The 23463-nt window shown below is 36.6% G+C and overlaps 4 protein-coding genes across 4 annotated transcripts; all 4 read right to left on the reverse strand.

Annotated features, from left to right (window-relative positions):
• Positions 1-9288: 9288 nt before the first annotated feature.
• LOC109019729 lies at positions 9289-13611 on the reverse strand. Its single transcript, XM_019002084.2, has 6 exons — positions 13442-13611; positions 13239-13295; positions 11782-11940; positions 10869-11695; positions 10665-10776; positions 9289-10576 (listed from the first exon to the last, which is right to left on the reverse strand). The coding sequence occupies exons 1-6, from the start codon at positions 13451-13453 to the stop codon at positions 10505-10507; spliced, it is 1239 nt and encodes a 412-aa protein (XP_018857629.2). The 5' UTR covers positions 13454-13611; the 3' UTR covers positions 9289-10504.
• Positions 13612-14292: 681 nt separating this feature from the next.
• Positions 14293-16076, reverse strand: LOC109019727 (alkane hydroxylase MAH1-like). Its single transcript, XM_019002080.2, has one exon. The coding sequence runs from the start codon at positions 16006-16008 to the stop codon at positions 14464-14466; it is 1545 nt and encodes a 514-aa protein (XP_018857625.2). The 5' UTR covers positions 16009-16076; the 3' UTR covers positions 14293-14463.
• Positions 16077-17153: 1077 nt separating this feature from the next.
• Positions 17154-19233, reverse strand: LOC109019731 (pentatricopeptide repeat-containing protein At4g21065-like). Its single transcript, XM_019002086.2, has one exon. It carries the CDS (start codon positions 19231-19233, stop codon positions 17356-17358), a length of 1878 nt encoding a protein of 625 aa, XP_018857631.2. The 3' UTR covers positions 17154-17355.
• LOC109019730 (putative pentatricopeptide repeat-containing protein At3g01580) lies at positions 19078-22688 on the reverse strand. The gene is made up of 2 exons (XM_019002085.2): positions 20378-22688; positions 19078-19156 (listed from the first exon to the last, which is right to left on the reverse strand). Exon 1 carries the CDS (start codon positions 22495-22497, stop codon positions 20389-20391), a length of 2109 nt encoding a protein of 702 aa, XP_018857630.2. The 5' UTR covers positions 22498-22688; the 3' UTR covers positions 19078-19156; positions 20378-20388.
• Between the last annotated feature and the right edge of the window lie 775 nt (positions 22689-23463).

The following is a 23463-nucleotide window of genomic DNA, read 5'->3' on the forward strand; positions in this document are numbered from 1 at the left end:
TTTAGTTAGATGTGAGAAAAAGTCTCCACATTGGACTAGCCAATGGTCTAAAGTTTAAGACTTGATGAATAGTAAATCTTAAGTTTTCTCCAAATATAACTAGCTACTATTCACAATAGAAATCAATATTTAATTATTTAATCACTTCTCTCTCTCGTTGAATGGTAAAACATGCATGGCATGCACATTATTTCTACAAAGCATGAAGATCTAAAAAATATATAAATTGTATTTGCAAAAATATATATATATATAATATTATATTACTATTTTAACTTTATAATAGCTAGTCCAAAGTGGATTCACTTAATCAAAAATTGATATTATAGCCAAAAATTAAGATTCTAGCTAAATTTTAGATTTGACAATGACTAGACCATTGCCAATGCTTTAAGAAAGCTATGAAATGAGGGTCAAATTGCTTCTTTTAAAGTGATTTCAGAATTGACATGTGTAATTCGCAAGGATTGTATGGATTTAAAGGTCATGTAAGAAGTATTCTAGGGTTTCTAAAATTCTTGGTATTATTTTATTAGAGTCTAAGCTAGTCTTTTATTCATCAAAATTCAATCTCTTGGAGTCATAATTCAAACTACAAACTTTAAACCACTCTTCAGAAATTCTAGACCCTAGGTTCACAAATTCTTCAAACCCAAAGCTTCCAAAAGCACACGTAGACAGGTTCTACATCAATATTATAAAGCATACCAACAAACCTCAAGTTCAGTAGGCGATACAAGCTCATCATTTAGAAATGCCTCAGCAAGTTTATCATCAACCTCAAAAACAACCTCTATTAGTTCACGTCTCTTTTCTACAATGAAGTTCTCCACCATATCAACATGCATTTCTTCGATAACTACTTTTCAGTGCAATACGCAATAAAAGTTAGTATGATTGAAAACACAAGGCCATGTCTAAAAAGAACAACAAAACAAATAGAAATAAAGATAAAACAAAACAAATATCATATATATAGAAACTGACCCATTGGGAACATGAAAATAAAATGTTTTTTGCTGCACAAGGTCAACAAGACCCTCAAAATCATCCTCCAACCCAATTGGAACTTTGTAACATGCATGGTTAATCCCCCCGACCAAAAAAAATCATCAGATCACAAAAACCAAAAACCCATCAAACCACAAAAACCATCAGATCACAAGCAGATCAGACAAAAACAAACAGAGAGACAAGCTATAAGTGTCCATAACTTCAAAAACCTAGAAGCCAAATTTTAAATAAATAATCATTGCACTTATTAAGGTACAAAAGGGCATGGAGGCAGCAACATGATAAGTTTAAAAGTAATTACAGAGAACGCTTATACTTCAGGAAGAATGAAGAGTAACAAGGCCGAAAAGAATGAAAATGGTATCCATCAATAGAAATATAGAAATGACCTGCATAAGAAATTCTCAACACCACAAGCACACAATTTAGGATGAATAATAGATTATGAAAGTCATAAACAAATAGTAGTATTTGAGAAGTTACCCAAGCTGGTGTTAGTACTGGTTTACAATCTAGGAGCTTCTGCTGTGTAAGCTGATAGAAAGCTGCAAAAATACCAAATTTTGACTTATTATAAGCTTCGGGGGTGAGAACTGAAGTCGAAATTGCACTGGCATGACATAGAGAAAAAAGAGAAATGTATGCCATCAAAGGCAATATTGGAAACATCTATAGCCCCGCACCACTAGTTTCTACCAAATACATATGCCCAAACCCTAGAATCACAGATTATTTATGCCCAACCAGAGAAAAAAAAAAAAGATAAAAAAAAAAATCTCATCTATGCCCAAACCCTAGAACTATAGGCAAATTATTTACCTCTCGCAGATCTAAAGGCTTTGTGTCGATGGACTGATGGACTGAGGGTTTCGCGTCGAATGACTTAGGAACCGAGGGTGCTTGGGGATTGATCTGCTCATGAGGGCTCGCGCTGTGGTGAGGAGGGCTCTGATCGATGGTTTGTTGCTTGGCTTGATTACGCTGAGATCGAAGATGACAAAGGAGGTGCAAAATGAGAAGACTCTCGAACAAGAATTAGGGCTGAGAGGAGAGACGATTTCATCTACGTGTGAGGGCTACGAGCATGCGTGTAAGTGAATCCAATCCGGTGCGTTTAATGAATCCGATCCACACATCAGGTGTGTTGTAGCTGCAACCAATAGTAGACTAATGTAAAGATTTTTTCTTTTAGAATCCTAAACTTCATTCAAAAGTCTCGACCTGTTCTCTTTGTTGTCCCAAAGTCCTAAGAGTAGTGCTAGGCCGCCTAGCTGTCAACAAATTTGCCTTTTTATTTTTTTAATATATTTTAATATTTTTAAAAATAAAAAATATATATCAATATATTAAAAATTATTTTCTTAATCAACAAAAAAATAAATAAATATGAGTTTTTGCCCTAACGTAATTGAGGAAGCAAATTCGGCATACTAACATTTCTCAAGTCCTGAACTTCGCTTTCAGAATTTAAAATCATAATAAAATAAATAATAATAATAAAAATAAAAAGAAAAAACTAGAGTTTTTGCCCCTTTGTGACATTTCCTCGCCAACCAATCGATCTCGAGGCTCAATCTTCATAGTAATTCCCAGCACTTCGCAATCCAAACTTTGAAATCGAGATCGTCTCGTTGGATCGGCCATTTCTCCTCAAATGCTCAGTAGTAAGGACCAACAGTTGATTAAACTGCTTTTAATTCATTGCAAAACTTTCAAAATGAATTTAACATTGACCACACAGTACGAAAAGCCCTCTTGTTCGAGCTGGGAAAACTCTCTCCTCCTAACGTAACCTTCTCAAATTTTAATGAGAAGACGACAAGGCATTGACTGAGTTTGCTTCTTTTGAGGGACGATTCATCTTTTTCGTCTTCTCTAATCTGAAAACTCTAACGAATACTCTCACCTTTCGGATCCGTGGACCTTTCATAGTTTCTTCGCTTGCTACTCTTTTCACCAAAGCTGTTTTCATGAAGGGCTGTGCTGCGCATCAGCCGGAAGCCGCAGCACACCACACAGATTTTTTTTTTTTTTTCACTCAATCCACTGAGTGTGCGCCGGTTTCAATAAATAGTAGGCTGATATTTATATTTTCTCTTTTATGAAATGGGTAATGATTTGGTGAAGAATGGTTTTTTTAAGAGAAACGATGTACATACAACACACTCTGTAACATGTTTTACAACACATTTTTTAAGTAAGAGTATTTTTATAAATTGATGTTAAAAGTGGGCAGCGGGGACCTGCCCCCCCGCTACCCCACCCCAGTTTGCCTCGTCCCTGTATGGGCAGGCAGGCTACCCACTTTAAATAATGTAGAACTTAAGTAATGTGAAACTTACTGTTAAGTCTCATATTGTTTATGATTATTATATTATTTTAACCTCCTATATAATGACTGGCCTAGAAGGTCAAGATAATTTAAAATATAATTCTAATGAATTTATATTTTATATAAATTAAAATATAATTATAATTATATTATAATTTGGATCTAAAAAAAATTTAGACTAACAAAATTTTTAGACATTAGGTTGAGCTGGGGGCGGGGTGGGGTATGAAACCCTTTCACTTGCATGGTGTGGGTGGCTCCCCTCCCCCTCCACCATGCGAGTAGCACCCCTAAATGATGTTACTTTTATAAAATATTTTACAAAAATATCATTCATTTTAAAACATAATTGTGTAATGTGTGTTTATCATTTTTTTTTAAAAAAAAACAATGAGACGTTGACGTGTTAGCTTTTAGGTGTAAAAGCAATGAAACATGTTACTTTGACTAGGGCTGAGCAAAAATCCGACAATCCGACTCCGAATCCGGCTCCGCTCCGGCTCCGCTCCGATTCCGCTCCGGCTCCGACTTGTCTGAGTCGGAGTCGGAGTTTTTTTCTTCTTGGAAGTCGGAGTCGGAGTCGGAGTCGGATCCATTGAAGATCCGACTCCGACTCCGCTCCGATCCGACTCCGATCCTCCGACTCCGCCTCCGCCTCCGCCTCCGCCTCCGAGTTTATACATATTTTATAAAATATGTGTTTTTCTATATATTAATTATTTAAATTTTATACAACTATATCTTATATAATTAGTTAAACTCAATAATATATTAGTTAAATAATATATTTATACTACAATATATAGACTAAATTGACTAATAATAGTTTAGTATATGACTATATGTAAATATCATACTATTACAAATTTACAATATTACTACCATGTAACACTAAATTACTAATGTATAAATATAATAGCATATAATACTAATAATTAATGTATATATAATATACTATAAACACTAAGATGAATAATGACATCGACATGTAATATTGTAATACTAATGTATAAACACTAATCTATAAATTTATAATAACATATAATACTAATGTATAATAACTATTAGTATAACTAATATCGCTACTAGTATAACTAATATTAATACTAATACTAATATACTAATACTATTATATAGTTATACTAAATTAAAATCATTATAGCAAATACTAATATATAATTATTCTAATCACTACAACTAATTCTAATACTAATATAGACTATAGTTATAACTTGTAGTATCATAATTATACTAAATCACTATAACTTATACTAATATAGTTATACTAAATGACTATAAGTTATAACTATAACTATATATATTATATAGTATTAATATCACTATTAGTATAATATATAGTATTAATAATAACTAATAGTCTAATACTAATATAACTATTAGTATAACTAAATCCCTATATAATAATATATATCATATATTTTTTTTATGAATCTTCATATATAATATATATATAATATAAAATAGATTCATATTAATTAGTATATAATGTACATTAGTATATTACTATAGTAACTATTCATTATAAAAAAAAAAAAAAATCATTTATCATCACAGCAAAAACGGCGCCGTTGATTCATTTATTTTAGAATTAGGTCTAAGTTTCTAACGCTGCACGCAGTCCCTCTCTCTCGCGCAAGACTCAGTCACTCAAGTCACCCGGTCCCTCTCTCTCACGCAGGCTCGCAGCGCCGCAGCCCTCTCGGCTCTCTCGCGGCCTCGCCAGTCGTACTCTCTCTCGCGCAGCGCCGCAGCCGGCGCATCTCTGTCGCGCAACCCCTCTCTCGCAGAACCCCTCTGTCGCGCAACCCCTCTCTCGCGCAGCGACTCCCTCGCACGGCCCGAATCGCAGAGCCCCTCTCTCGCGCAGCGACTCCCTCGCACGGCCCGAATCGCAGAGCCCCTCTCTCGCGCAGCGACTCCCTCGCACGGCCCGAATCGCAGAGCCCCTCTATCGCCGTCTCACGCAACCCTCCTCTCACGGAGTCACGCAGGCCGCAGCTCCTCTTGGTAACCGATTACCCAACTCCATCTCTGTTCTTTAATCAAATTTTTGAGGTTGATAATGTTGATTTTTTCGAATTTTTGAGGTTGATAATGTTGATTTTTTCGAATCTTTGAGGTTGATAATGTTGATTTTTGTTGGTTCTATAATTAATTCCTAGCTGTACGAATAGTCTGAATCGAGAATCTGCGAAGCCTTCAAATATTTGTTTGTTTCATTCCGTGCTTATTATATGACCCGAATGGAGTATGTGCAAATTTGGATTCAAATTCCTTCAGAAGCTGTTTGATTCTTTACATATGATTTCTGTGTTATTGGTTTTTCTATGTGTAGGTGCTTTATGTCTCTGTTAGGGCTTTTACTGATCCAGAAATAGATTCCTCTCTTAGTGTTTGTTAAGTCAGCAGAATTATTCCACTCAAAAGAATCTTCTGCAATATCTTCTTGTAACAGAAAAGATAAATAGTCTAGCTAGGTGTCATGAGTTGATTGGTTTGTTTTAGAATTCTGTTATGAAATGCTTCTATATATTCTCTACTGTACTGAGGTTTTGTTGTATGAAAATTACAGAAGATGAATGCAGAGCATCTTTACGGTTTTATCTCAAACAGTGCATATGCATTTTATTTAAACCGTCTGCCCTGTATTTTCTACATACATGAGTAGTACCATATATTAAAACAATGTGCCTGATCTTTTCCAAGGACAGAGATCTGGGACAAGTAGTTTTCGACGACTATAATGTTTTAACCTTTCAACCGTATTATTTTAACCGTATTATTTTATTTGTTTGTTGTGTGTTAGTTCTTAAATCATGAATATAGAAGGCAGACACACGTCTACATCCACAGCTGCATCTTCTCCTGGCATCCCTGAACAGCCTATTGATGCTCCTTGTCCCATGGTTGAAGAGTCCACCGGACCAATAGAATCTTCGGTAGGCACTCGGACTCCTAGTGCCTTCTGTTCTTACCCTCACCCTCCACCTGGTAGTAGAGTTCCTAAGAATAGGTCTTTAGTATGGGTCCACTTCACAAGAGTGCCCGATTGTGATCCTGAAGAGCCTATAGCTACTTGTAACCATTGTGGGAGGCAATGGAAATGCCATCCCAAAAGGCAAGGCACTTCGGCCATGAAAACACACATCCAACTTTGTCCCAAAAACCGTAAGAGTAAGTTGGACAACACTCAAACATTCTTGGTCCCGGAAGCAAGAATTGAAGGCCAAGGGGAGAAGACCTTAGGGATGACCAAGTACAATGAGAAAAAAATCCGGGCAGCCCTTGCTAGGATGGTGATAGTGGATGAGTTACCCTTTAGGGTTGTTGAGGGCCAAGGGTTTCGGGAATACACTAAATCCCTTGATCCTAGGTTTTCAATTCCTTCTCGATTTACCGTAATGCGTGACTGTATGAGGCTATTTTTGAAAGAGAAAGATAGCTTGAAGAAAATGTTTTTGACCACCAAACAAAGAGTGTGCCTGACCACTGACACTTGGACTTCTATCCAAAATATTAATTACATGTGTGTGACCGCTCACTTTATTGATGGTGATTGGAAGTTGCAGAAGCGGATCATTTCATTCGTTCGGATTAGTGACCACAAGGGGGCAACGATTGGGAGGGAATTGGAGGAGTGTATGCTTGATTGGGGCATTGACAAAATCCTCACAATTACGGTGGACAATGCTACCTCTAACGACTCTGCTATTGATTGGTTGAGAACAAGGGAAATAGGAAGTGAGGATTGTGTTGCAGCTCACGAGTTTATTCACATGAGGTGTACGGCACACATCTTAAACCTTGTTGTGAGTGAAGGTTTGAAAGATGTTGATGACTCGATCATAAGAATCAGAAATTTGATTAAGTATGTGAAGTCTTCTCCCCAAAGACTTGCCACTTTCAAGTCTTGTGTTGATAGGTCAAAAGTGCCATGTTCTAGTTTCTTGTGCCTTGACGTGCCTACTAGATGGAACTCGACTTTTCTTATGTTGGACGTGGCTGAGAAGTATCAAAAAGCCTTCCAACTTTTGCTTGATGAGGATCCCTACTCAAGAGTTTATTTATCTGAGGATGGGCATGGGAAAAAGGGTCTTGGAGCTCCTGAGTCTGATGATTGGGAGACCATAAGAAACTTTTCGAAGTTTCTTCATGTATTTTATAATGTCACCATGCGTATTTCTGGTACACTATATGTTACATCAAATTTGTATGTCCAAGAGCTCATTAATATTCATAAAAAATTGAATGTTTTTTGTACCGATCACCACCGTTGCGTCTGAGTCGGCATTTAGCACAGGAGGCCGTGTCCTGGATCCATTTAGGAGTTCTTTGGCTCCTAGAACTGTCGAAGCTCTTGTGTGCACGCAAAACTGGTTGAAATCAACTCCTATATGCTTGAGTCAAAATTATACGGATGCCATTGATGATGCGGAGAGTTATAAGTTAGACTCAGGTAATGTATTTAGAGATTTTTTTAAGTTGTTATATATGTTGATTTTGACATTTTCTGATACTAACCTCTTATACTTTAACATCTTAATGTAGAATTAATCACTGGTATGGCCAACTTACTTCATGAAGATGATTGACAATTTGACATATTGAGCCTTTGAGGTTTGAGCTACTATCCAAAATACTAAATGCTTCATGCTAAATTCTGTTTACTTTTCAAAGACAACTATGCTATCTACTTCTACTTTATTTATACCATTGGTCCATATATATTTAAGTTTCCGAGACCTTACTTCTACTTTGTTTATTTTTCATATGATATTAAAGTTGGGTTGTTTTTCTTACTAATATTTTCATTTTTTTTTTCAGGCACAACTTGAAAGTTGGAAGTTGGAACATTTGGAAATTTGTAACATTTAATATATTTTGGTTCATTTGTTGGGCATTTAGAATATTGTAATTTGGAAGCTTGTAATTTATTTTATTTTGGTGCATTTGAAAGTTTGTAATTAAATATTTAAATGTTGTTGGAACATTTATTTTGGTTGGCTCTTAGAACATTTTGGATTTCTTTTTTGTTAGCTATGTGATGGATGATGGATGGTAGGTGTGATATGTGGATGTTTATTGAAGTGATTAGTATTTAGTTGGATGTGGATATGAGGATATGGATGATGGATGATGTGGATATTAGTAAGTTTGGCCCTTTGAAATAGGTGTGATATGCATGTTTTTGTTTGCATGTTCTTTTAGTATAATGATAACATTAGATTGATATTGCATGCATGTCCAGGTTTTCTATTTAGTTTAGATTGTAATATTGAGAAAGTTGAAATTTGAAAGCCCACAAATTTTTATTTTTTTTTAAAAGTGGATCAAATATGAAGTTAAAAAAGACAAAAAAATAAAATAAAAAAATCCGACTCCGCTCCGACTCCGCTCCGACAAGTCGGAGTCGGAGTCGGAGCGGATTATGTGCATTGCGGAGTCGGAGTCGGAGGTCGGATTCGACCTCCGACAAAGTCGGAGTCGGAGTCTCCGACTCCGAATCAATCGGTGCTCAGCCCTAACTTTGACCACTTATTTTACTTATTCATTTTGACACCTCATATATTTTAATTTTTAATTTTATTATTTAATAATTAAAAAAATAATTATTAGTGTATTGATATATTTTTATATTTTTAAGCGGCAGAGTAGCCCACTCAAAAGTAATATTTACAAGATGCCCTCATTTTGTTCCCGTTGGAGGGCGATGGAACAGTAGAACTCAAGATTTTACAGGAAGTTGAATCTGCTGACACCTACAAAAAGTTCAAAATTTAATTCGCTTATAAATCAACAATTTCGACGTGTCAACGATGGTTTATCCTTTGCACCGGCTTTATGCATGCAATAGATATCATTGATCAAGTTTAATCATTAAATGCTCATCACACAATCATCTACAATACTACTCACTAAAGGAATGAAAAATGTATATATAAATATATATAAATGCTAAATCTATCCATTGACATGACTTCATTGATTAGTTAAATCTACTTTACAATGCTACTGCTACTAGAAACAGAACATTTGAGTCACCATTGTCACCGTGATCAGGTTCCTTCAGTCCACTTTTGGACGCTTCGGTTGTGATGTTGGCTCTCTATGGTTAGGTCAGTGGTGCTTTTATCATGATGTCTGTGTCCCCTAAGCCTCCTTGCCCTCGATGTAGTGGTTGCTCCTGCTCCAGTGAAGACGACGATGCCTCCATGGTTGTAGCTAAAACTGGTCTTAATTTTAGAACCCTCCCTCCTTTATCTGGCCATTACTATATCTCATTACAATTCTCACAATCCAAGGATACTATTCAGTTGTGCTGAATGTGCCTTCGTCTTGGGTGTAGGACGCCTTCTACTGTCTGAACACTTGCTCAAGATGATGCTTATCATCTGACAGCAGTAATTCTCCAATGGCCACGAAAAAATCAGACTTTAATCTTGAAGGCTTCCCTTGGCCTCCATTGTGGTATCATTAATGGCAAATTCCTGAAGGTAAGCACCTTGGCCTTGACACTTCCGGTGTTGCCGCTCCTTTTGACATGATGGCTCCAGTCATGATGATTTGACAGGTGGAGGACTTCCTGCATCTTGAAATCCTAGTCGCTCCTCCAGCTCAAGCTCCTGTGAGTCCAAGGGTACATCGAGAGAACTTGTCATTGGCAACAATTACAAAGGCCTCTCGTGCCTGCAAAGTCTTAGGAGGTCTACAGGAAACTTCAGTTTCTTATCCACGAAAGCTGTCTTTGAGTCATTGTTGAGAGAATGAGAACAGTTCTCAGTGGATGCCTTTTGCCCAAAATTTTCTGTTTACATTGCCTTTAAACCAAGTGATCCTTTACTGAATTCTCAAGCTCTTGCGGTCCCATCTTCAAGCTGTCCTGAATTTGTTGGCACAGCTGAGGAAGTTCCAGTTGATTTTGGCTGGCATTCTGACGCCTCATGCTGATCACAAAACTTTACTTGCTTCTCTTGATTCTGAGATAACTCCTGCAATGCTTCAACTTCTTGTTCAGGAGGCCTTTTTAGACTAGAAAACTCAACTTGCTGCTTCTGCCCAGACTTCTTTATGTTTTTCCCTCTTTTGTTCATCCATCACAGAATTTAGAGTGTCATGCTTTGGCACCTCCCACACACTTCATGAATTAATAATATCCATCAGCTGTTCCTCAATCTTCTTTGTCCTCTTCAACAATTCTATACATTTAGCCTACCATTCGAAGAGATTAAAAAAAAGTCTTCAATGAGTTATTTTGAAAATGATCGTTCAACATTCAAATACATATCTTAACATTCACCTTTGATGTAAGTAGTGAAACATCATTTCCCAATCCGTGGCTTATATGATAAAAAGTCTGGTTTGTCATAATAGCTTCATTGTTTTCTGACTCTTGCGATGATTGCAGGTCGCTATTTATTAGACAAGAAAAGGAGCAAGCATGAGGTCAGTAATTAAAAGGAAAAGGGAAAATAAACATAAAAATAACTAGTAAGAGGCAAACCTAAGGCCAATAATATTGTGCCTCATTTCAGTTTGCAGTTCATTTAGTTTCCCAGTCACTTGATTCTCTAGTCCTTCTAGCTCGATCAGCTTTTCAATTAGTAGACTTTGTTCTTCGTGATATGGAATCTGTTTGGAGCAATCTCTAATTTGACGATCATGCGGTAGATTTCGATCTTCAATTACTTGATTTTTCTGTTCTTGAATGACACCATCTGCTCGTTTTTCCTGAATTTGTTCTCCGGTTGATTTAGTTTTGTCTTCTGCTGCATTCAGAATGCCCACAACCACTTCAATTTCATGCCTTCGTGTATGACCTTGTTGAGAACTCATTTCATCTTGCTGTTTATTTTGCTGCTCTTGAGAAGGGCATGACTCTGCAATCACTTCACCTTTCTGTCCTTCAATTTGTTCATTAATCAATTCAAATTTTAGCAGTTTTGCTTCATTGTGTTTTCCTATGTGTTCCTCAAGCAATTGAACATCTTCTGCAACTTGGTTTTTATCTTCCATTTCATTGAACTGTGGCTCTTGGTCACTTCGTGCTGCTGCAGGCTTTTGTTCTACTAATGTATCAATTCGGTCTTCAGTTCCATTCAACTGCCTATGCTTTCCTTCGAGATAAAAATTACCGTTTTCAACAGGAAGCATATAACAGTTTTCAGAAGTTTTTAGAATCTCCCCCGTCTCAGTAAGCTTTTTCAAATGATGCCTCAAAAAACTTTCATGAGCCCATGGCAGATCCTCAACATCTTTTTTAATAAACTCTGATATTGCTTCCTCAGTCGATCCCTCCCCATTCAATCCTTCAATCGCCCTTCGTATCATCTACACAAATTGACATGTAAAGGTAGGACATCTAAAATCATCAGGGAAATAATGGAGAACACTGTCACAGAAAAAGAGAGTATTACCAGAGCATAGGTGGGGTGATCAGGGGTGTGCAAATCAGAGAGCTTCTCACAAACATATTGTTCGATGTGGTTCCTGAGAGCAGGTCTGAGGGCATTGTAGGTAAATAAGGTTGTATACTTGTTCATGGCAGCATCAATGATCTTGTTTATCTTTAGTCCCTGTGCATGGTGTTCAAGAGTGTTGTTAACAGGGGTTGGGGCAACATGTGTAAACCCGGAACATAGAATAGACTGGTTCAGCAATTACTGATTCAGCCAGCTAGATAAATAGCCCCATGACATTGCCTAATGTAATGTCATCAATGTAAAGCTAGAGGCTTGGACACACGATATGCACATTAACTTGATGATAAATTAGTGATGGACACGAACTTAGATGCATAAATCTTACAAGATTGTAAAATTTATTCAACAGAACTCACAGCCTTGTGATAAAAATTCCTTTAAAATGAAGCAAAACCAATAACAATGACAAGAAAAAGTATCCAGATTAATCACAGATGGCTTACTATAAAGCCCTAGAATAAAAATATGACTAATAAACATAACTTTCAGCTTACCATGCTCTGCTTTCTCCAATGAAATGGGTTTACTATAAGAGTTTGGAATCTTGTTGACTATTTAACACGGGTAGCATAGGTAAGGTAAAAGTAAGGGGTGTGGTTTTTGCAAAGGTGTCCAATCTCCAATTTTGTTCAATGGAATACAGTTAATCCGTTCAAGGCCTTAAACACACAAAGAAAAAAGGAATCATATGCATAACCAGGTATAATCATCCAGACCATTAACTATCAAAATACATAAAAGTAAAAAGAAACATAAGGGAACTTGTATTATATCTGAAATATTTTCCCCCTTTTATTCCTTTCCAGACACCCCATTGCACGTTTTCCGTGAAAACAATTAGAGAAACCCATATTCTAGTGTCAAACATATAACCAACATGGGTTCCTCGCATATTATTACAAAATGTCCTTGTAGCCTAAGTTGCTATGGGAATAAAAAGTTAATATCTACTCAAAATAACTAAGCTACTTAATAAAAGGAAAAAAAAAAAGAAAAAAAAAATATTTAGGAGTGCAAGAAAGAGGTAAAAAACTTTTTGAGTACTTAACCAAAAAATTTAATGGACATATGTTAGTGGATGGAAACTTATCTACTAAAATTATTGTGAACTTGATTATACTTTATTGTTCTTTTACTCATTAAAAAACACTTCATTGTTCTTTCCAATTCTACTCTCAGATTTATAATAGGACATCTTTATTGCATAATAATTACTAAACCTAAAATGACCTAATTTGATGGTCAAAGAATCCCAGAAACAGCCATGCAAATTTAGAATCAGCGCAAGTGTCTGCCTCTGTGTGTGCGTGCATATACAATACGCTTTTCGAACACCCAGAAAATATAATCAAAAAATATAATTGTACCGAAGAGGATGGTAAGAAACATACATAATGAGGGTCGTCATCTGTTCTCACCCCTGTTTTTTCTTGCTTCTTTTTTGCCTTCTGCATTGGTAGTTAGTAATTCAATTTGACAATCCCCAAAACAAAAACAAAAGGAAAAAACAAAAAAAGCCAAACAATAACACTTTTTTTCTTACTTGGTTAGCACAAAAATTAACAATTGGACAACGATTAGAGAGAGAGCTTACAGTTGCAGGCATTATGGCTGAGTGGATCTTCTGATTCTTGACTAGCGCAGGCGCCACAGCCGCTCAAAAAGGGATGCAAAGTTTGTAACGGTGAGGAATGGAGGCAGGAACGCTATTTAAGCGTAGGTTTAGGGCATGTTGTCCATCTGCTTCGTCGCTTTCCGGGTAAAGCCTGGATTCGGCGGGATTGATTCTTTTGGACGAAAGAAAACAAAAATATTGATATTTTAATTTTTGTATATTAAAATTTATTTTTAATAAGTTATTTTCTCTAATTTTTTTCCCAAGTCTGTGAGTGAGGTTCCACGATTGCATGAGATTATAGATAGAGAAATAATATTTGTAGTCATGAAACGTATAAATATTATACATTCTTTTTGAAAAAGTAAGTGAATATAAAATTTACAGAAAAAAATTAATTTTTCAATAATAAATCTTATTTTTTTTCAAAATAAGTACGCAGTATTTATGTATTTTATGACTATATCTAACATTACTATTATAGATATGGGTCATGGATCTTGTTGTATTTTGTAATGTTTTGTTTTCTTTTAGGCTTCTATTTCCAAATGGTTTGTCTAAAAATAATTATTTAGAGGTATAAACAAATTGAATTATCTATTAAGGATACAAATAACACCTAAATATTACTGATTGAATACATGCAATCTGGTGAATTATGATGCAATTAGGAGTGCATCAACAGTGTATTTTGAGAAGTCACGTGGAGAAACTCGATGTTCGGGAATAACAATGACCAGTCGCTTCATTGATCTCAACACGTTTTATTTAGATGTAAAAAATTATAAAATTTAAAATTTAAAATAAAATTAATAAAATAAATCTTATAAATAAAATTATAAATAAAACTGTAAATACGTGTAATACTACCTCAACAATTTATTACATAATTCAAGGTAGATATTCATATATACGTTCCATGACATTATAAATGCAACAACTTAATGAATATTGCATGCATACATACGTAGCTCATTCCTAAAACCTTCGTCTCTCCATCATCAAAGAATAGTACTAGCCCTTGATCTTTTGGTGACCTTAACCTTCAAACCATGTTTCATATGAAGCACAACAGATCGGCTCGGCAAAACGGGATGATCTTCAACCACTTGAACATGATAATTCCAAATAATGGTGCTTGCAACTATTTTCATTTGAATAAAGCTCATATCTTTACCTAAACAACTCCTGGGTCCTGCATTAAATGTTAGGAATTTATAAGATGGTACATGCACAATTCTTCCTTGCTCCGAAATCCATCTCTCTGGCTTGAACTCTGAGCAATCTTTTCCCCATATGTTTTCCACCCTTCCCAATGAGTATATAGATAACATAAGTCTCGTCCTTGCACTAATATGGTGACCACTAGGAAGAGTATCAGATTGGACTGCATGTTTGTGTTGGAAAGGTAGAGGTGGGAAAAGCCGTAAGGACTCGCATATGGCTCCGTGGAGATAAACTAGCTGATCCAGATCTTTCATTTCCCAATGAATATTCTCATTGTTAATGACCAAATTCTCTCTGATCTCTTCGAGAATCTTAGCTTCCACTGAAGGGTGTGTTGAAACAAGCCATAGAAACCAGGTGAGGCCTGCACTTACGGTATCCCTACCTGCTGCCAAGAAAGTAAGCATCGTGTCCCTCAGAAACTGGTTAGATTTTGGAAAACCATCGCTTTCATCTGTTTCTACTCCTTGTTCTATATAAGCGGTCAGTAAATCGAATTTTCCTTCCTCCAGTTTCTGGGTTGGGCTTGATCTGCTTAATTCTTCTTGCTTGGATGAGATGCATTTGTACACAAATTGATCAAATACTTTAATAGCATTGCTCAGCTTCTTCTCTTCTCCGATTTGAAGCCATCTCTGCAACTTCCAAAAACTTGCTGGCACGATGTGTCGGTAGAAGATACTTTTCTCTATTTGATCAAACGCTTTTACGTGTGTAACTTCGGGAAATTCAATGGAGAGGCAATTTGGATCAAAGCCTAAAGTCATTAGGCAAACAGTATCGAAGGTGTACCGCTGAAAAACGTCTTGTAAATCCACCTCAATTCCCATACTTGAGACGTGATCAAGAACAGGAATGAGGCCCTTTTCAAGCTTTCCTCGAGCAACTTTTTCAAGGAACAACTCGAACTTGCTATTTTTCATCATTGACTGCATAAGCTTCCTCTGATATCTCCACAAATCCGAGTCGGAATTGAAAATCCCATCTCCCAGAGGTTCAAAAATCTCCTGGAACTCGGGTCCTTTTGGGTAGTTGGAAAAGTTTCTGCTCAAAATATGATGGATGTTCATGGGATCAAAGGTGGTCACGAAGTTCATGTTGGTGAACCAAGGGCCCTTAAACTCGCCGGTACCCCCAGTATTTTGTAGAAGTTTTGTTGTGTATTCGTGGACGTTCGGTGCATTTTGAAGAAGCCCCGGAAGCATTCCGACGACAGGCCAGTTTATGATGGATGAGTGTCTGTTCCGGTACCAATGGAAAAAAAGAAAGAGGCAGAGAAATGCTACAAACATCTCTATGTACCAAAGTATATTGGCCATTGGAGCTGTCTGCACGAAGTTTTTTTAATTGTGGTTTTTTTGCATCTCTGTGCGCCAATCTCCCGAAGGTGGATTGGCTTTTGTAGGAGAGCCATTCACGGCTTGGTCCTGGCTTGTGAAAATGATGATCGGCTCTGATCTTTTGAAGTCCAGCCGCAAGATCTTGTCTTTCCTGTCTCATCCACCAGTCTCCTTTTCCTTCTCTCAATTGTTCTCTCCGTTTCTCTCACTTTCCAGATTAACTTTTCTAGCTCCTAATCTCGATAATTGTTTATCAATCTCTACTTATGAGATCCTAGATTACGTTCATCTCGCTTGAATTAATTGTCATATTATACTTCTTAATTCTCTCTAGTCTATAATTAATTCTCACTTTTCAAATTTAACACGTTAACATTTTTTACTTGCATAAATGCTAAATACAAGTATCGAATGCTTGTTTAGAAAGTGAGATGATTTTATCTCGTTCTATCTCAAATTTTCTCATAGTTTCTTTTCTAAATATTATTTAAAGGTAAATACTTTTTAATTTTAAAATTTTAATTTTTTTATCTAATCATTATCGAATCATTACAATTTACACAAAAAAAAAATTTTATTTTTTCAAATTTCAAAACAAAAATTATATTTGACAATATTTTAACTTATATAATATTTTTATTCAACTTTTTATTTCTTTTTTTTTAAAACTCATTAAAATATCTTAACTTAAATTATTTTATTACTATTCACAGACAATTTCAATATTATTCACGTAATTTTCATTCCATCTCAAAACATAAGAGTGGCTGAACAAAGCCAACCGGGTGGCTAGAAGCGAAAACTTGGCTAAACCGCGCGACGGTTAGAATCTATACAAAGGAGCCTGAAATGAGCCATTGGGATGATCCTAACTCCTTTGTGCATGGACGTACGTGTAGGAAAATAGAATTCTGGTGTCAGTGTGTTTTATGTGATCCTGGTCTGTTAGTCAGTTGTTTTAGGATCTTTTCGTTGAATGTTTGTCCCGTATGAGTAAGTTAAGGTGTCGCTTTGAGTGTTCCTTTTTGTACGGTTCTCTTCGTGCGTGCATCTCCAACTATTTTCATCTGCGAGGTGTTTGCAGTTAAGTTGCTTTTGTCACGTTTCTTTTGATCCAACAACTTGGTATTCATTATCAAAGACGGTCAATTAAGGACCATAATACATTAATATTGTCGACCAAGAAAAATTTCATGGTGAGAAATTCAAGATAGTTTCCTTGAATCGGGATTTACATCTCTGTGCAAGCTTCTAAGCAACTTACAGAAACCCGCGTGCCGGACTCAGCTACCTAACAATTAAGCAGAACCAGAGATATCCATGTGATTACCAGTAATCTCTACACGAACAAGCCCCATCCTCAAAATGGTGAAACCGATGCATATCCCTTACAATGATGATCCGTTTCACAATCTTTGAAATGAACTTAATTGCATTATGGCAATCTCCACATATCCTAAGATTCTTTGTGACGCGAATTGCAGTCCCTGGGTTGGTGTTAATGAGACCAAATGCAATAGCCAGCCTCTCGCTGTGGTAAGAAAGTGCCTCCTCTTTTCCTTCCTCTTCGATATCATGAAGGGCAAAATCTGTCAAGGGAACATAACCCAAGCGTTTCATCTTTGCTGCCAGCTCCTCAAGCTTAGATAAAATCCCATCCGACTGAGGATGAGACCGATCTCCTGCACTGAATCTATGAACTCTATCATTTAACTCAATCAAACTAAATCCCTGAATCTTATTGGCTCCGATTCTGGCCATCAAATTCCGCACCATCTCGACTTTGTTCCATCGACCTTTAGCAGCATAGATATTAGAGAGTAGAACGTGATAGCCAGACTGTAATGGGTCTAAATGAAAAAGAACATCTGCAACTCTCTCGGCCAAATAAAGATTTCCATATATTCTGCATGCTCCAAGTAAAGATCCCCATATAGTTGCATCAGGTTTCACTGGCATATTCTCTATAAGGTTTTTTGCCTCATCTAGTTGTCCAGCACGGCCAAGAAGATCCACCATACATGAAAAATGATTGAGCTTCGGGGCAATCCGAAACACCTCTTTCATCAATTTGAAATATCTCCTGCCTTCTTCTAGCAATCCTGAATGACCACAAGCTGAAAGAACACAGGTGAACGTCACATGGTTCGGGCTTACTCCTGCTTCTAACATTGCATCAAAAAGATCAATTGCCTTCCTTCCATCCCCATGAATTCCATAGCATGCAATCATCGAACTCCAGCAAACAACATCTTTCCCTGCTGCTTCATTAAACAACCCACGAGCCAAATCCAAACTCCCACACTTCGCATACATATCCATTACAGCTGTCACAACAAGGATATCATTTGCAAACCCAGTTTGTATTGCATAATTATGAAACCATTCGCCTTTCCTTAAAGCTCCCAGACTACCACAAGCTAGAAGAACACTCAAAAGACTTACCCGGTTGGGTTTTACCCCTGAACCACGCATCAAATTAAAAAACTCGAGCGTCTCACTGTTATAACCGTTGTGGGCATACCCAGATATCATGGAAGTCCAACAAACCAAATCCCTCACTGCCATTTTATCAAATACCAACCGTGCAATTTCAACATCCCCACACTTTGCATACATGTCAAGCAAAGCAGCATTAACAAAAAGATCATCGGTGCACCCACAGCAGAGTAAATGCTGGTGAACCAGCTTCCCCAGTTGCAAATTGGACAATCCTGCACAAGATTTAAGCGCGAAAGGGAATGCAAACTTATCGGGTATTAGACCCTCTTGCAACATCTTATTGTACAGTCCCAAGGACCGGCCAAACTGGCCCTCAGTGGCATAGCCCCGTATCATATTATTCCAAAAGCAACTTGATGGGTTGGGTGTAGACTCGAATACAATATTTGCAGTGTCAACTTTATCAAAGGAAACATACAAGATGGCAATTTTGATCGATAAATGTTTGTCATGTTGGAGACCAAAAGCAAAGGTCTTTGCATGTGCTTTCTTGACACTGCTCAGGTTGGTGCATTTTTGCAAGGCGGACGAGATACTGAGGGCTATCTGGTTCGTGGTTTTGCTTTGGATGAGCTCCACTGGTCTTGGAGAGGATGTGGAACTGGAGATGGAGGCGCAGAGGAAGCTGGAGTTTGAAAAACCATTACGAGGAACAACAGTTATGATGCTAAAGCGTTTGAAAAGATTTAATAGGGCTCTCATTCATTCATAAACGATATTTTCTTTCCCAGAAAGCTACAGAGAAGAAAGTTAGGAAGTAACATATATAACACGAGACGGAGCAATTTAAATTAAGACCCGGACAACCATTACCTGACCCTTGAACCAAGCTAATTATATGTTTGCACCGTTCTGCCAATTTGGTTTTTATGTCAATTTTAATTTTTATGTTACGAATGTTTGAAAAGATATTTGGACAAGACAAAGGCCGTCAATAAGTTTTTTAGATCCTGTTTAAACGTTAAGATGAGTTGAGTTCTTTATGAATAATAATGGGTTGAAATAATAGAGTAAGTTTTGTTGGACCTCTCTCAGATTGAGTTTAGATGTTAAGATGAGTTTAAATGTATCTATGAAAAGTTAAAAAAAGTTATAGGTCTCGTGTGCAAAGAGATATTGAGTTAAAAAAAAATTGTGAATCACACGTGTAAACAATTTTTGAATTAATATGAGTTTAGTAATTTGAAAGTTGAGTATTTAGATGTTAAACTTAGCTTAAAATTAGACTGAACTAAGTTAATCTTAATTCAATCGAAGTTCCAAACGGGGCATAATCATCATATGACATTTGAATGATTGGAATTGGAATACCATGAAATAATAGATAATAAAAAAGCTTGTGAATATCAATTTGTTATAATTTTATTTACAAATTTACATACAATATCCATTTGATCAGTTTTTTTTTTTAATTTAAATTTTGAATTTCAAATTTCATATTCTTCAACATATCAATAACTAACATGTTAGCACATATTATTATGTGAGTAAAAATTATAAATACAAATAACATTTTTCTATCAGTTTTCATCGGATATTTTTCAATTGTCAAGGGAGGAAGAGGACAAGAGGTCCTTCCAAGGTTCCCTCTTCAAACACAAAGAACCATCCAACGGATACCTAGGAGCATATCCATGCTCTTTAGCCATCCAGATCTAAGAATCAAATCATTTCGAAAGTAAGAAGCAGGAAGTTCAAACCCTAAGACAATTTAAATCATGGTATAAAAATGGCTAATCAGACAAATGGTCATATCTGATTAATAGCTTAAGCCCGTCGACAATCAATGGAATCGGCTTGGTGAGTGAAACTGAGATGCCCATAACCCTACATATAAGAAGTTTACCTTTCGCCACTTCATGTAACATAAACTGTGCCATCAAGAACATAGCCATCCTCTCTCATTATCACCTCCAAATTTCTCATAAAACCATAAATCTGCTCAAAGTCCGGGTGGAATCTGTCATCAGCTACAAAACTACGGACCTCATTCCTTATCTCAACCACACTTTGGCCAAAGATCTTCTTCAGCCCCTTCTCCTTTATTTGAGTTCTAACTTCTGCCGCATCATGCCATCTCTCATCCACAGCATAAATATGTGATAGCAGTATGTAATACCCCACATGACTAGGATCTAACTGCAGAAGATTCTTTGCAGCGATCTCTCCCATCTCAATATTGTGATGGATTCGACAAGCACCCAGAAGGGCTCCCCAAACATGGGGCCCAGCTGGAGTTGGCATGTGGTTAATAATGTCCATGGCCTTATCTAACTGTCCCGTCCGGCCGAGAAGATCAACCATTATCCCATAATGTTCCGAGTTTGGCTTCAGTTGGTGTTCAAGTGACATCCTATTAAATATCTCCATCCCTTCTTTAACCAAACCTGCATGGCTACAAGCAGATAAAATTGAGAGAAGTGTTACATGATTTGGCCTAACTGCCGCACTCTTAACCATTAGATCAAATGTTGCTAAAGCTTTTCTGCCTTGCCCATGAGTTCCATAACCTGCAATCATCGCACTCCAAATAACAACATCTTTGTTTATCATCCCTTCAAATACTTTTGTCGCACTATTTATGCTACCGCATTTTGAGTACAACTCTATGAGTGAAGCACCTACAAAAATGTTGTTATTAAAGCCACTTGCAATTACATATCCGTGAAGGCAAACAGCTTGCTGGAGAATCCCTGATTCTGAACAAGCTGCCAGAATTTTCACCATAGCAACAGCATCAGGTTGTGTTTCATTGGATAGCATATCACGGAAGAGTTCCATTGACTTGTATGCCATTCCATTGTGAGCATACCCACCTAACAAAGCAGCCCAGGAAACCACATCTTTCTTGGGAATTCGTTTGAATACATCCATTGCTTTGTCAGGTAAGAAGCACTTCATATACATATCAATTAGAGCTGTGGAAACCAAGACGTCCAACTCAAAACCTTTCCAAGCAGCAAGTTCATGGATCTTCTTACCATCTTCTAAATTACAGGCATCTGCACATGCTTGTAATGCACTGATCAGAGTAACTGAATTTGGTTCGATTCCCCTATCAATCATTTCCTTGAAAAGATCTAATGCCTCAATAGCAACACCATTATGAGCAAAACAAGCGACCATTGAGCTCCATGATATTATATCTTTTTCTGGCATCCTCCTGAACAAATTAGCTGCAATTCTGATCGAACCAGTCTTTGCATATAAATTCAATAATGAGTTGACCAAAGACAATTCAGCGTCAAAACCCCTCCTAATTACAAAACCATGTACACAGCTTCCAAGCTTAAAATTCAACAACTGAGAACAAGCAGAAACCACACTGACAAGCATCACTGAATCAGGATTAACGCACTCCACCATCACCAGTCGAGAGAAAAATGCAATCGCTTCTTCAGGAAAACCATTTTGTTCATAGCCAGAAACCATCGAAGTAAACATAACAACATCCGGTCTAGAAAAGTCCTCGAGTACTCTTAAAGCTTCAGCCAATTGTCCACATTTGGAGTAGAATTCAATCAATGCAGAACCCACAAAGATGTTCATGCCAACCCAAGCATTCTTCTTCACAAACCCATGAATCAGTTTGCCATATTCAAGCGCCCGCAACCCCGCGCAGGCCTTTAAAGCAATGGGTATTGTGAAATTATCAGGTTTTTCCTCGGTGGAAATTCCATTAGATATCATGTGATGGAAGAGATGCAAAGTCTCCTCCCATCGCTTCTCTCTAGAATAACTACCGAGTACAGCGTTCCAGAGATGGACGGTTCTGTGGGGCGTTTCGTCGAACAGCTTGCGTACGTGCTGAAGACGGGTATATCTCGAATAGAGGGAGGTGAGTTTGACGGCAAAGAAACTGTCATGGGCAAAGCCGGCTTTGAGAGTCTGAGAGTGCAATTGTGCCACTGAATTGACATTGTTACATACTTCGAACAGCTTGACAAGCAGTTCCCTCCTTTTCATAAACAAAACGAAATAAATTCCGATATGACAAACGTTCACGAACCGGTTTCAGTTAAGAGGAGGCAATGACCCGCTTCCCTCCAGTGTGTACTCCGGTTCTCCCATTGCTCTCACTCTATTTGTGCCGCGTCGTACACAAATTAGAGTAGTGATAGGTATAAAATTCGAAAAAATATTTGCATCAGCCTATAGCCTGCACACCAATATATTGAGTGTTGAAAAAAAAAAAAAAAATCACGCAAGATGTGCTGCGGCTATAGGTTGATGCCCAGCATTTCTCATAAAATTCTAGATTTTAAAAGAGCGGTGCTATTCTGTTGAATTTTTTATTTTTTTATTTATATTCTTTTTATTATTTTAAAATATTTTTAAAAAATATAAAAATATATTAATATATTAATAATCATTTCTTTAACTATTAAATAAAGAAAAAAATTAAAATATATGAAATGTCAAAATAATGGGACAACTTGAATGAACAAAATAGTATTTATCATTCTAAAAAATAGATTTCATTAAATAATAATAAACTTTTTATAATTTTTTAAGGGTAACGCTACACCTACGTAAGATTTTCATCGTTTAAAATTCTCACCGAATAGTAACAAAATCTTTTTTTAAGCATTTTATAAGATTTTAAAAGATAATAAAAAAATAACACAACCCAAACGGTAGATTTTGTCGTTGATTTTATATATGAAAGTAGTATTTTTTTCATTTTTTAATGGAAAGTCTATTTTTTTTTATAAATAGATTGTACGTAGCTTTTTCTACAAATCATTTTTTTAACTATTCCCATTTTTGCCCCGTGATAAGATGTTGATAAGGAAATCTCTATTTTAACCTTACCTACAATTTTAGTTTTTAGAGAAATATTATTAATGTGATATATTTTGAATAATTTTAAGTGTCAATTACTTAATTACATGCATTTAAATTATGACAGATAAAAACTATAATTAATTA

The sequence above is a fragment of the Juglans regia genome, chromosome 1 (assembly GCF_001411555.2).
Source record: "Juglans regia cultivar Chandler chromosome 1, Walnut 2.0, whole genome shotgun sequence".
In the NCBI taxonomy this organism is placed as follows: domain Eukaryota; kingdom Viridiplantae; phylum Streptophyta; class Magnoliopsida; order Fagales; family Juglandaceae; genus Juglans; species Juglans regia.

Bases quoted from the DNA above. Each gene is read 5' to 3' on its own strand.
- LOC109019729 (XM_019002084.2), bottom strand. The intron at 11,941-13,238 runs GTATGTTTCTTA...CACCATGCACAG, and splicing joins CAGATGACGACCCTCATTAT to GGACTAAAGATAAACAAGAT. The intron at 10,577-10,664 runs GTGAATGTTAAG...TTCGAATGGTAG, and splicing joins TTTCACTACTTACATCAAAG to GCTAAATGTATAGAATTGTT.
- LOC109019727 (XM_019002080.2), bottom strand. From the start codon at position 16,008: ATGGCCAATATACTTTGGTACATAGAGATGTTTGTAGCATTTCTCTGC.
- LOC109019731 (XM_019002086.2), bottom strand. From the start codon at position 19,233: ATGAGAGCCCTATTAAATCTTTTCAAACGCTTTAGCATCATAACTGTT.
- LOC109019730 (XM_019002085.2), bottom strand. From the start codon at position 22,497: ATGAAAAGGAGGGAACTGCTTGTCAAGCTGTTCGAAGTATGTAACAAT.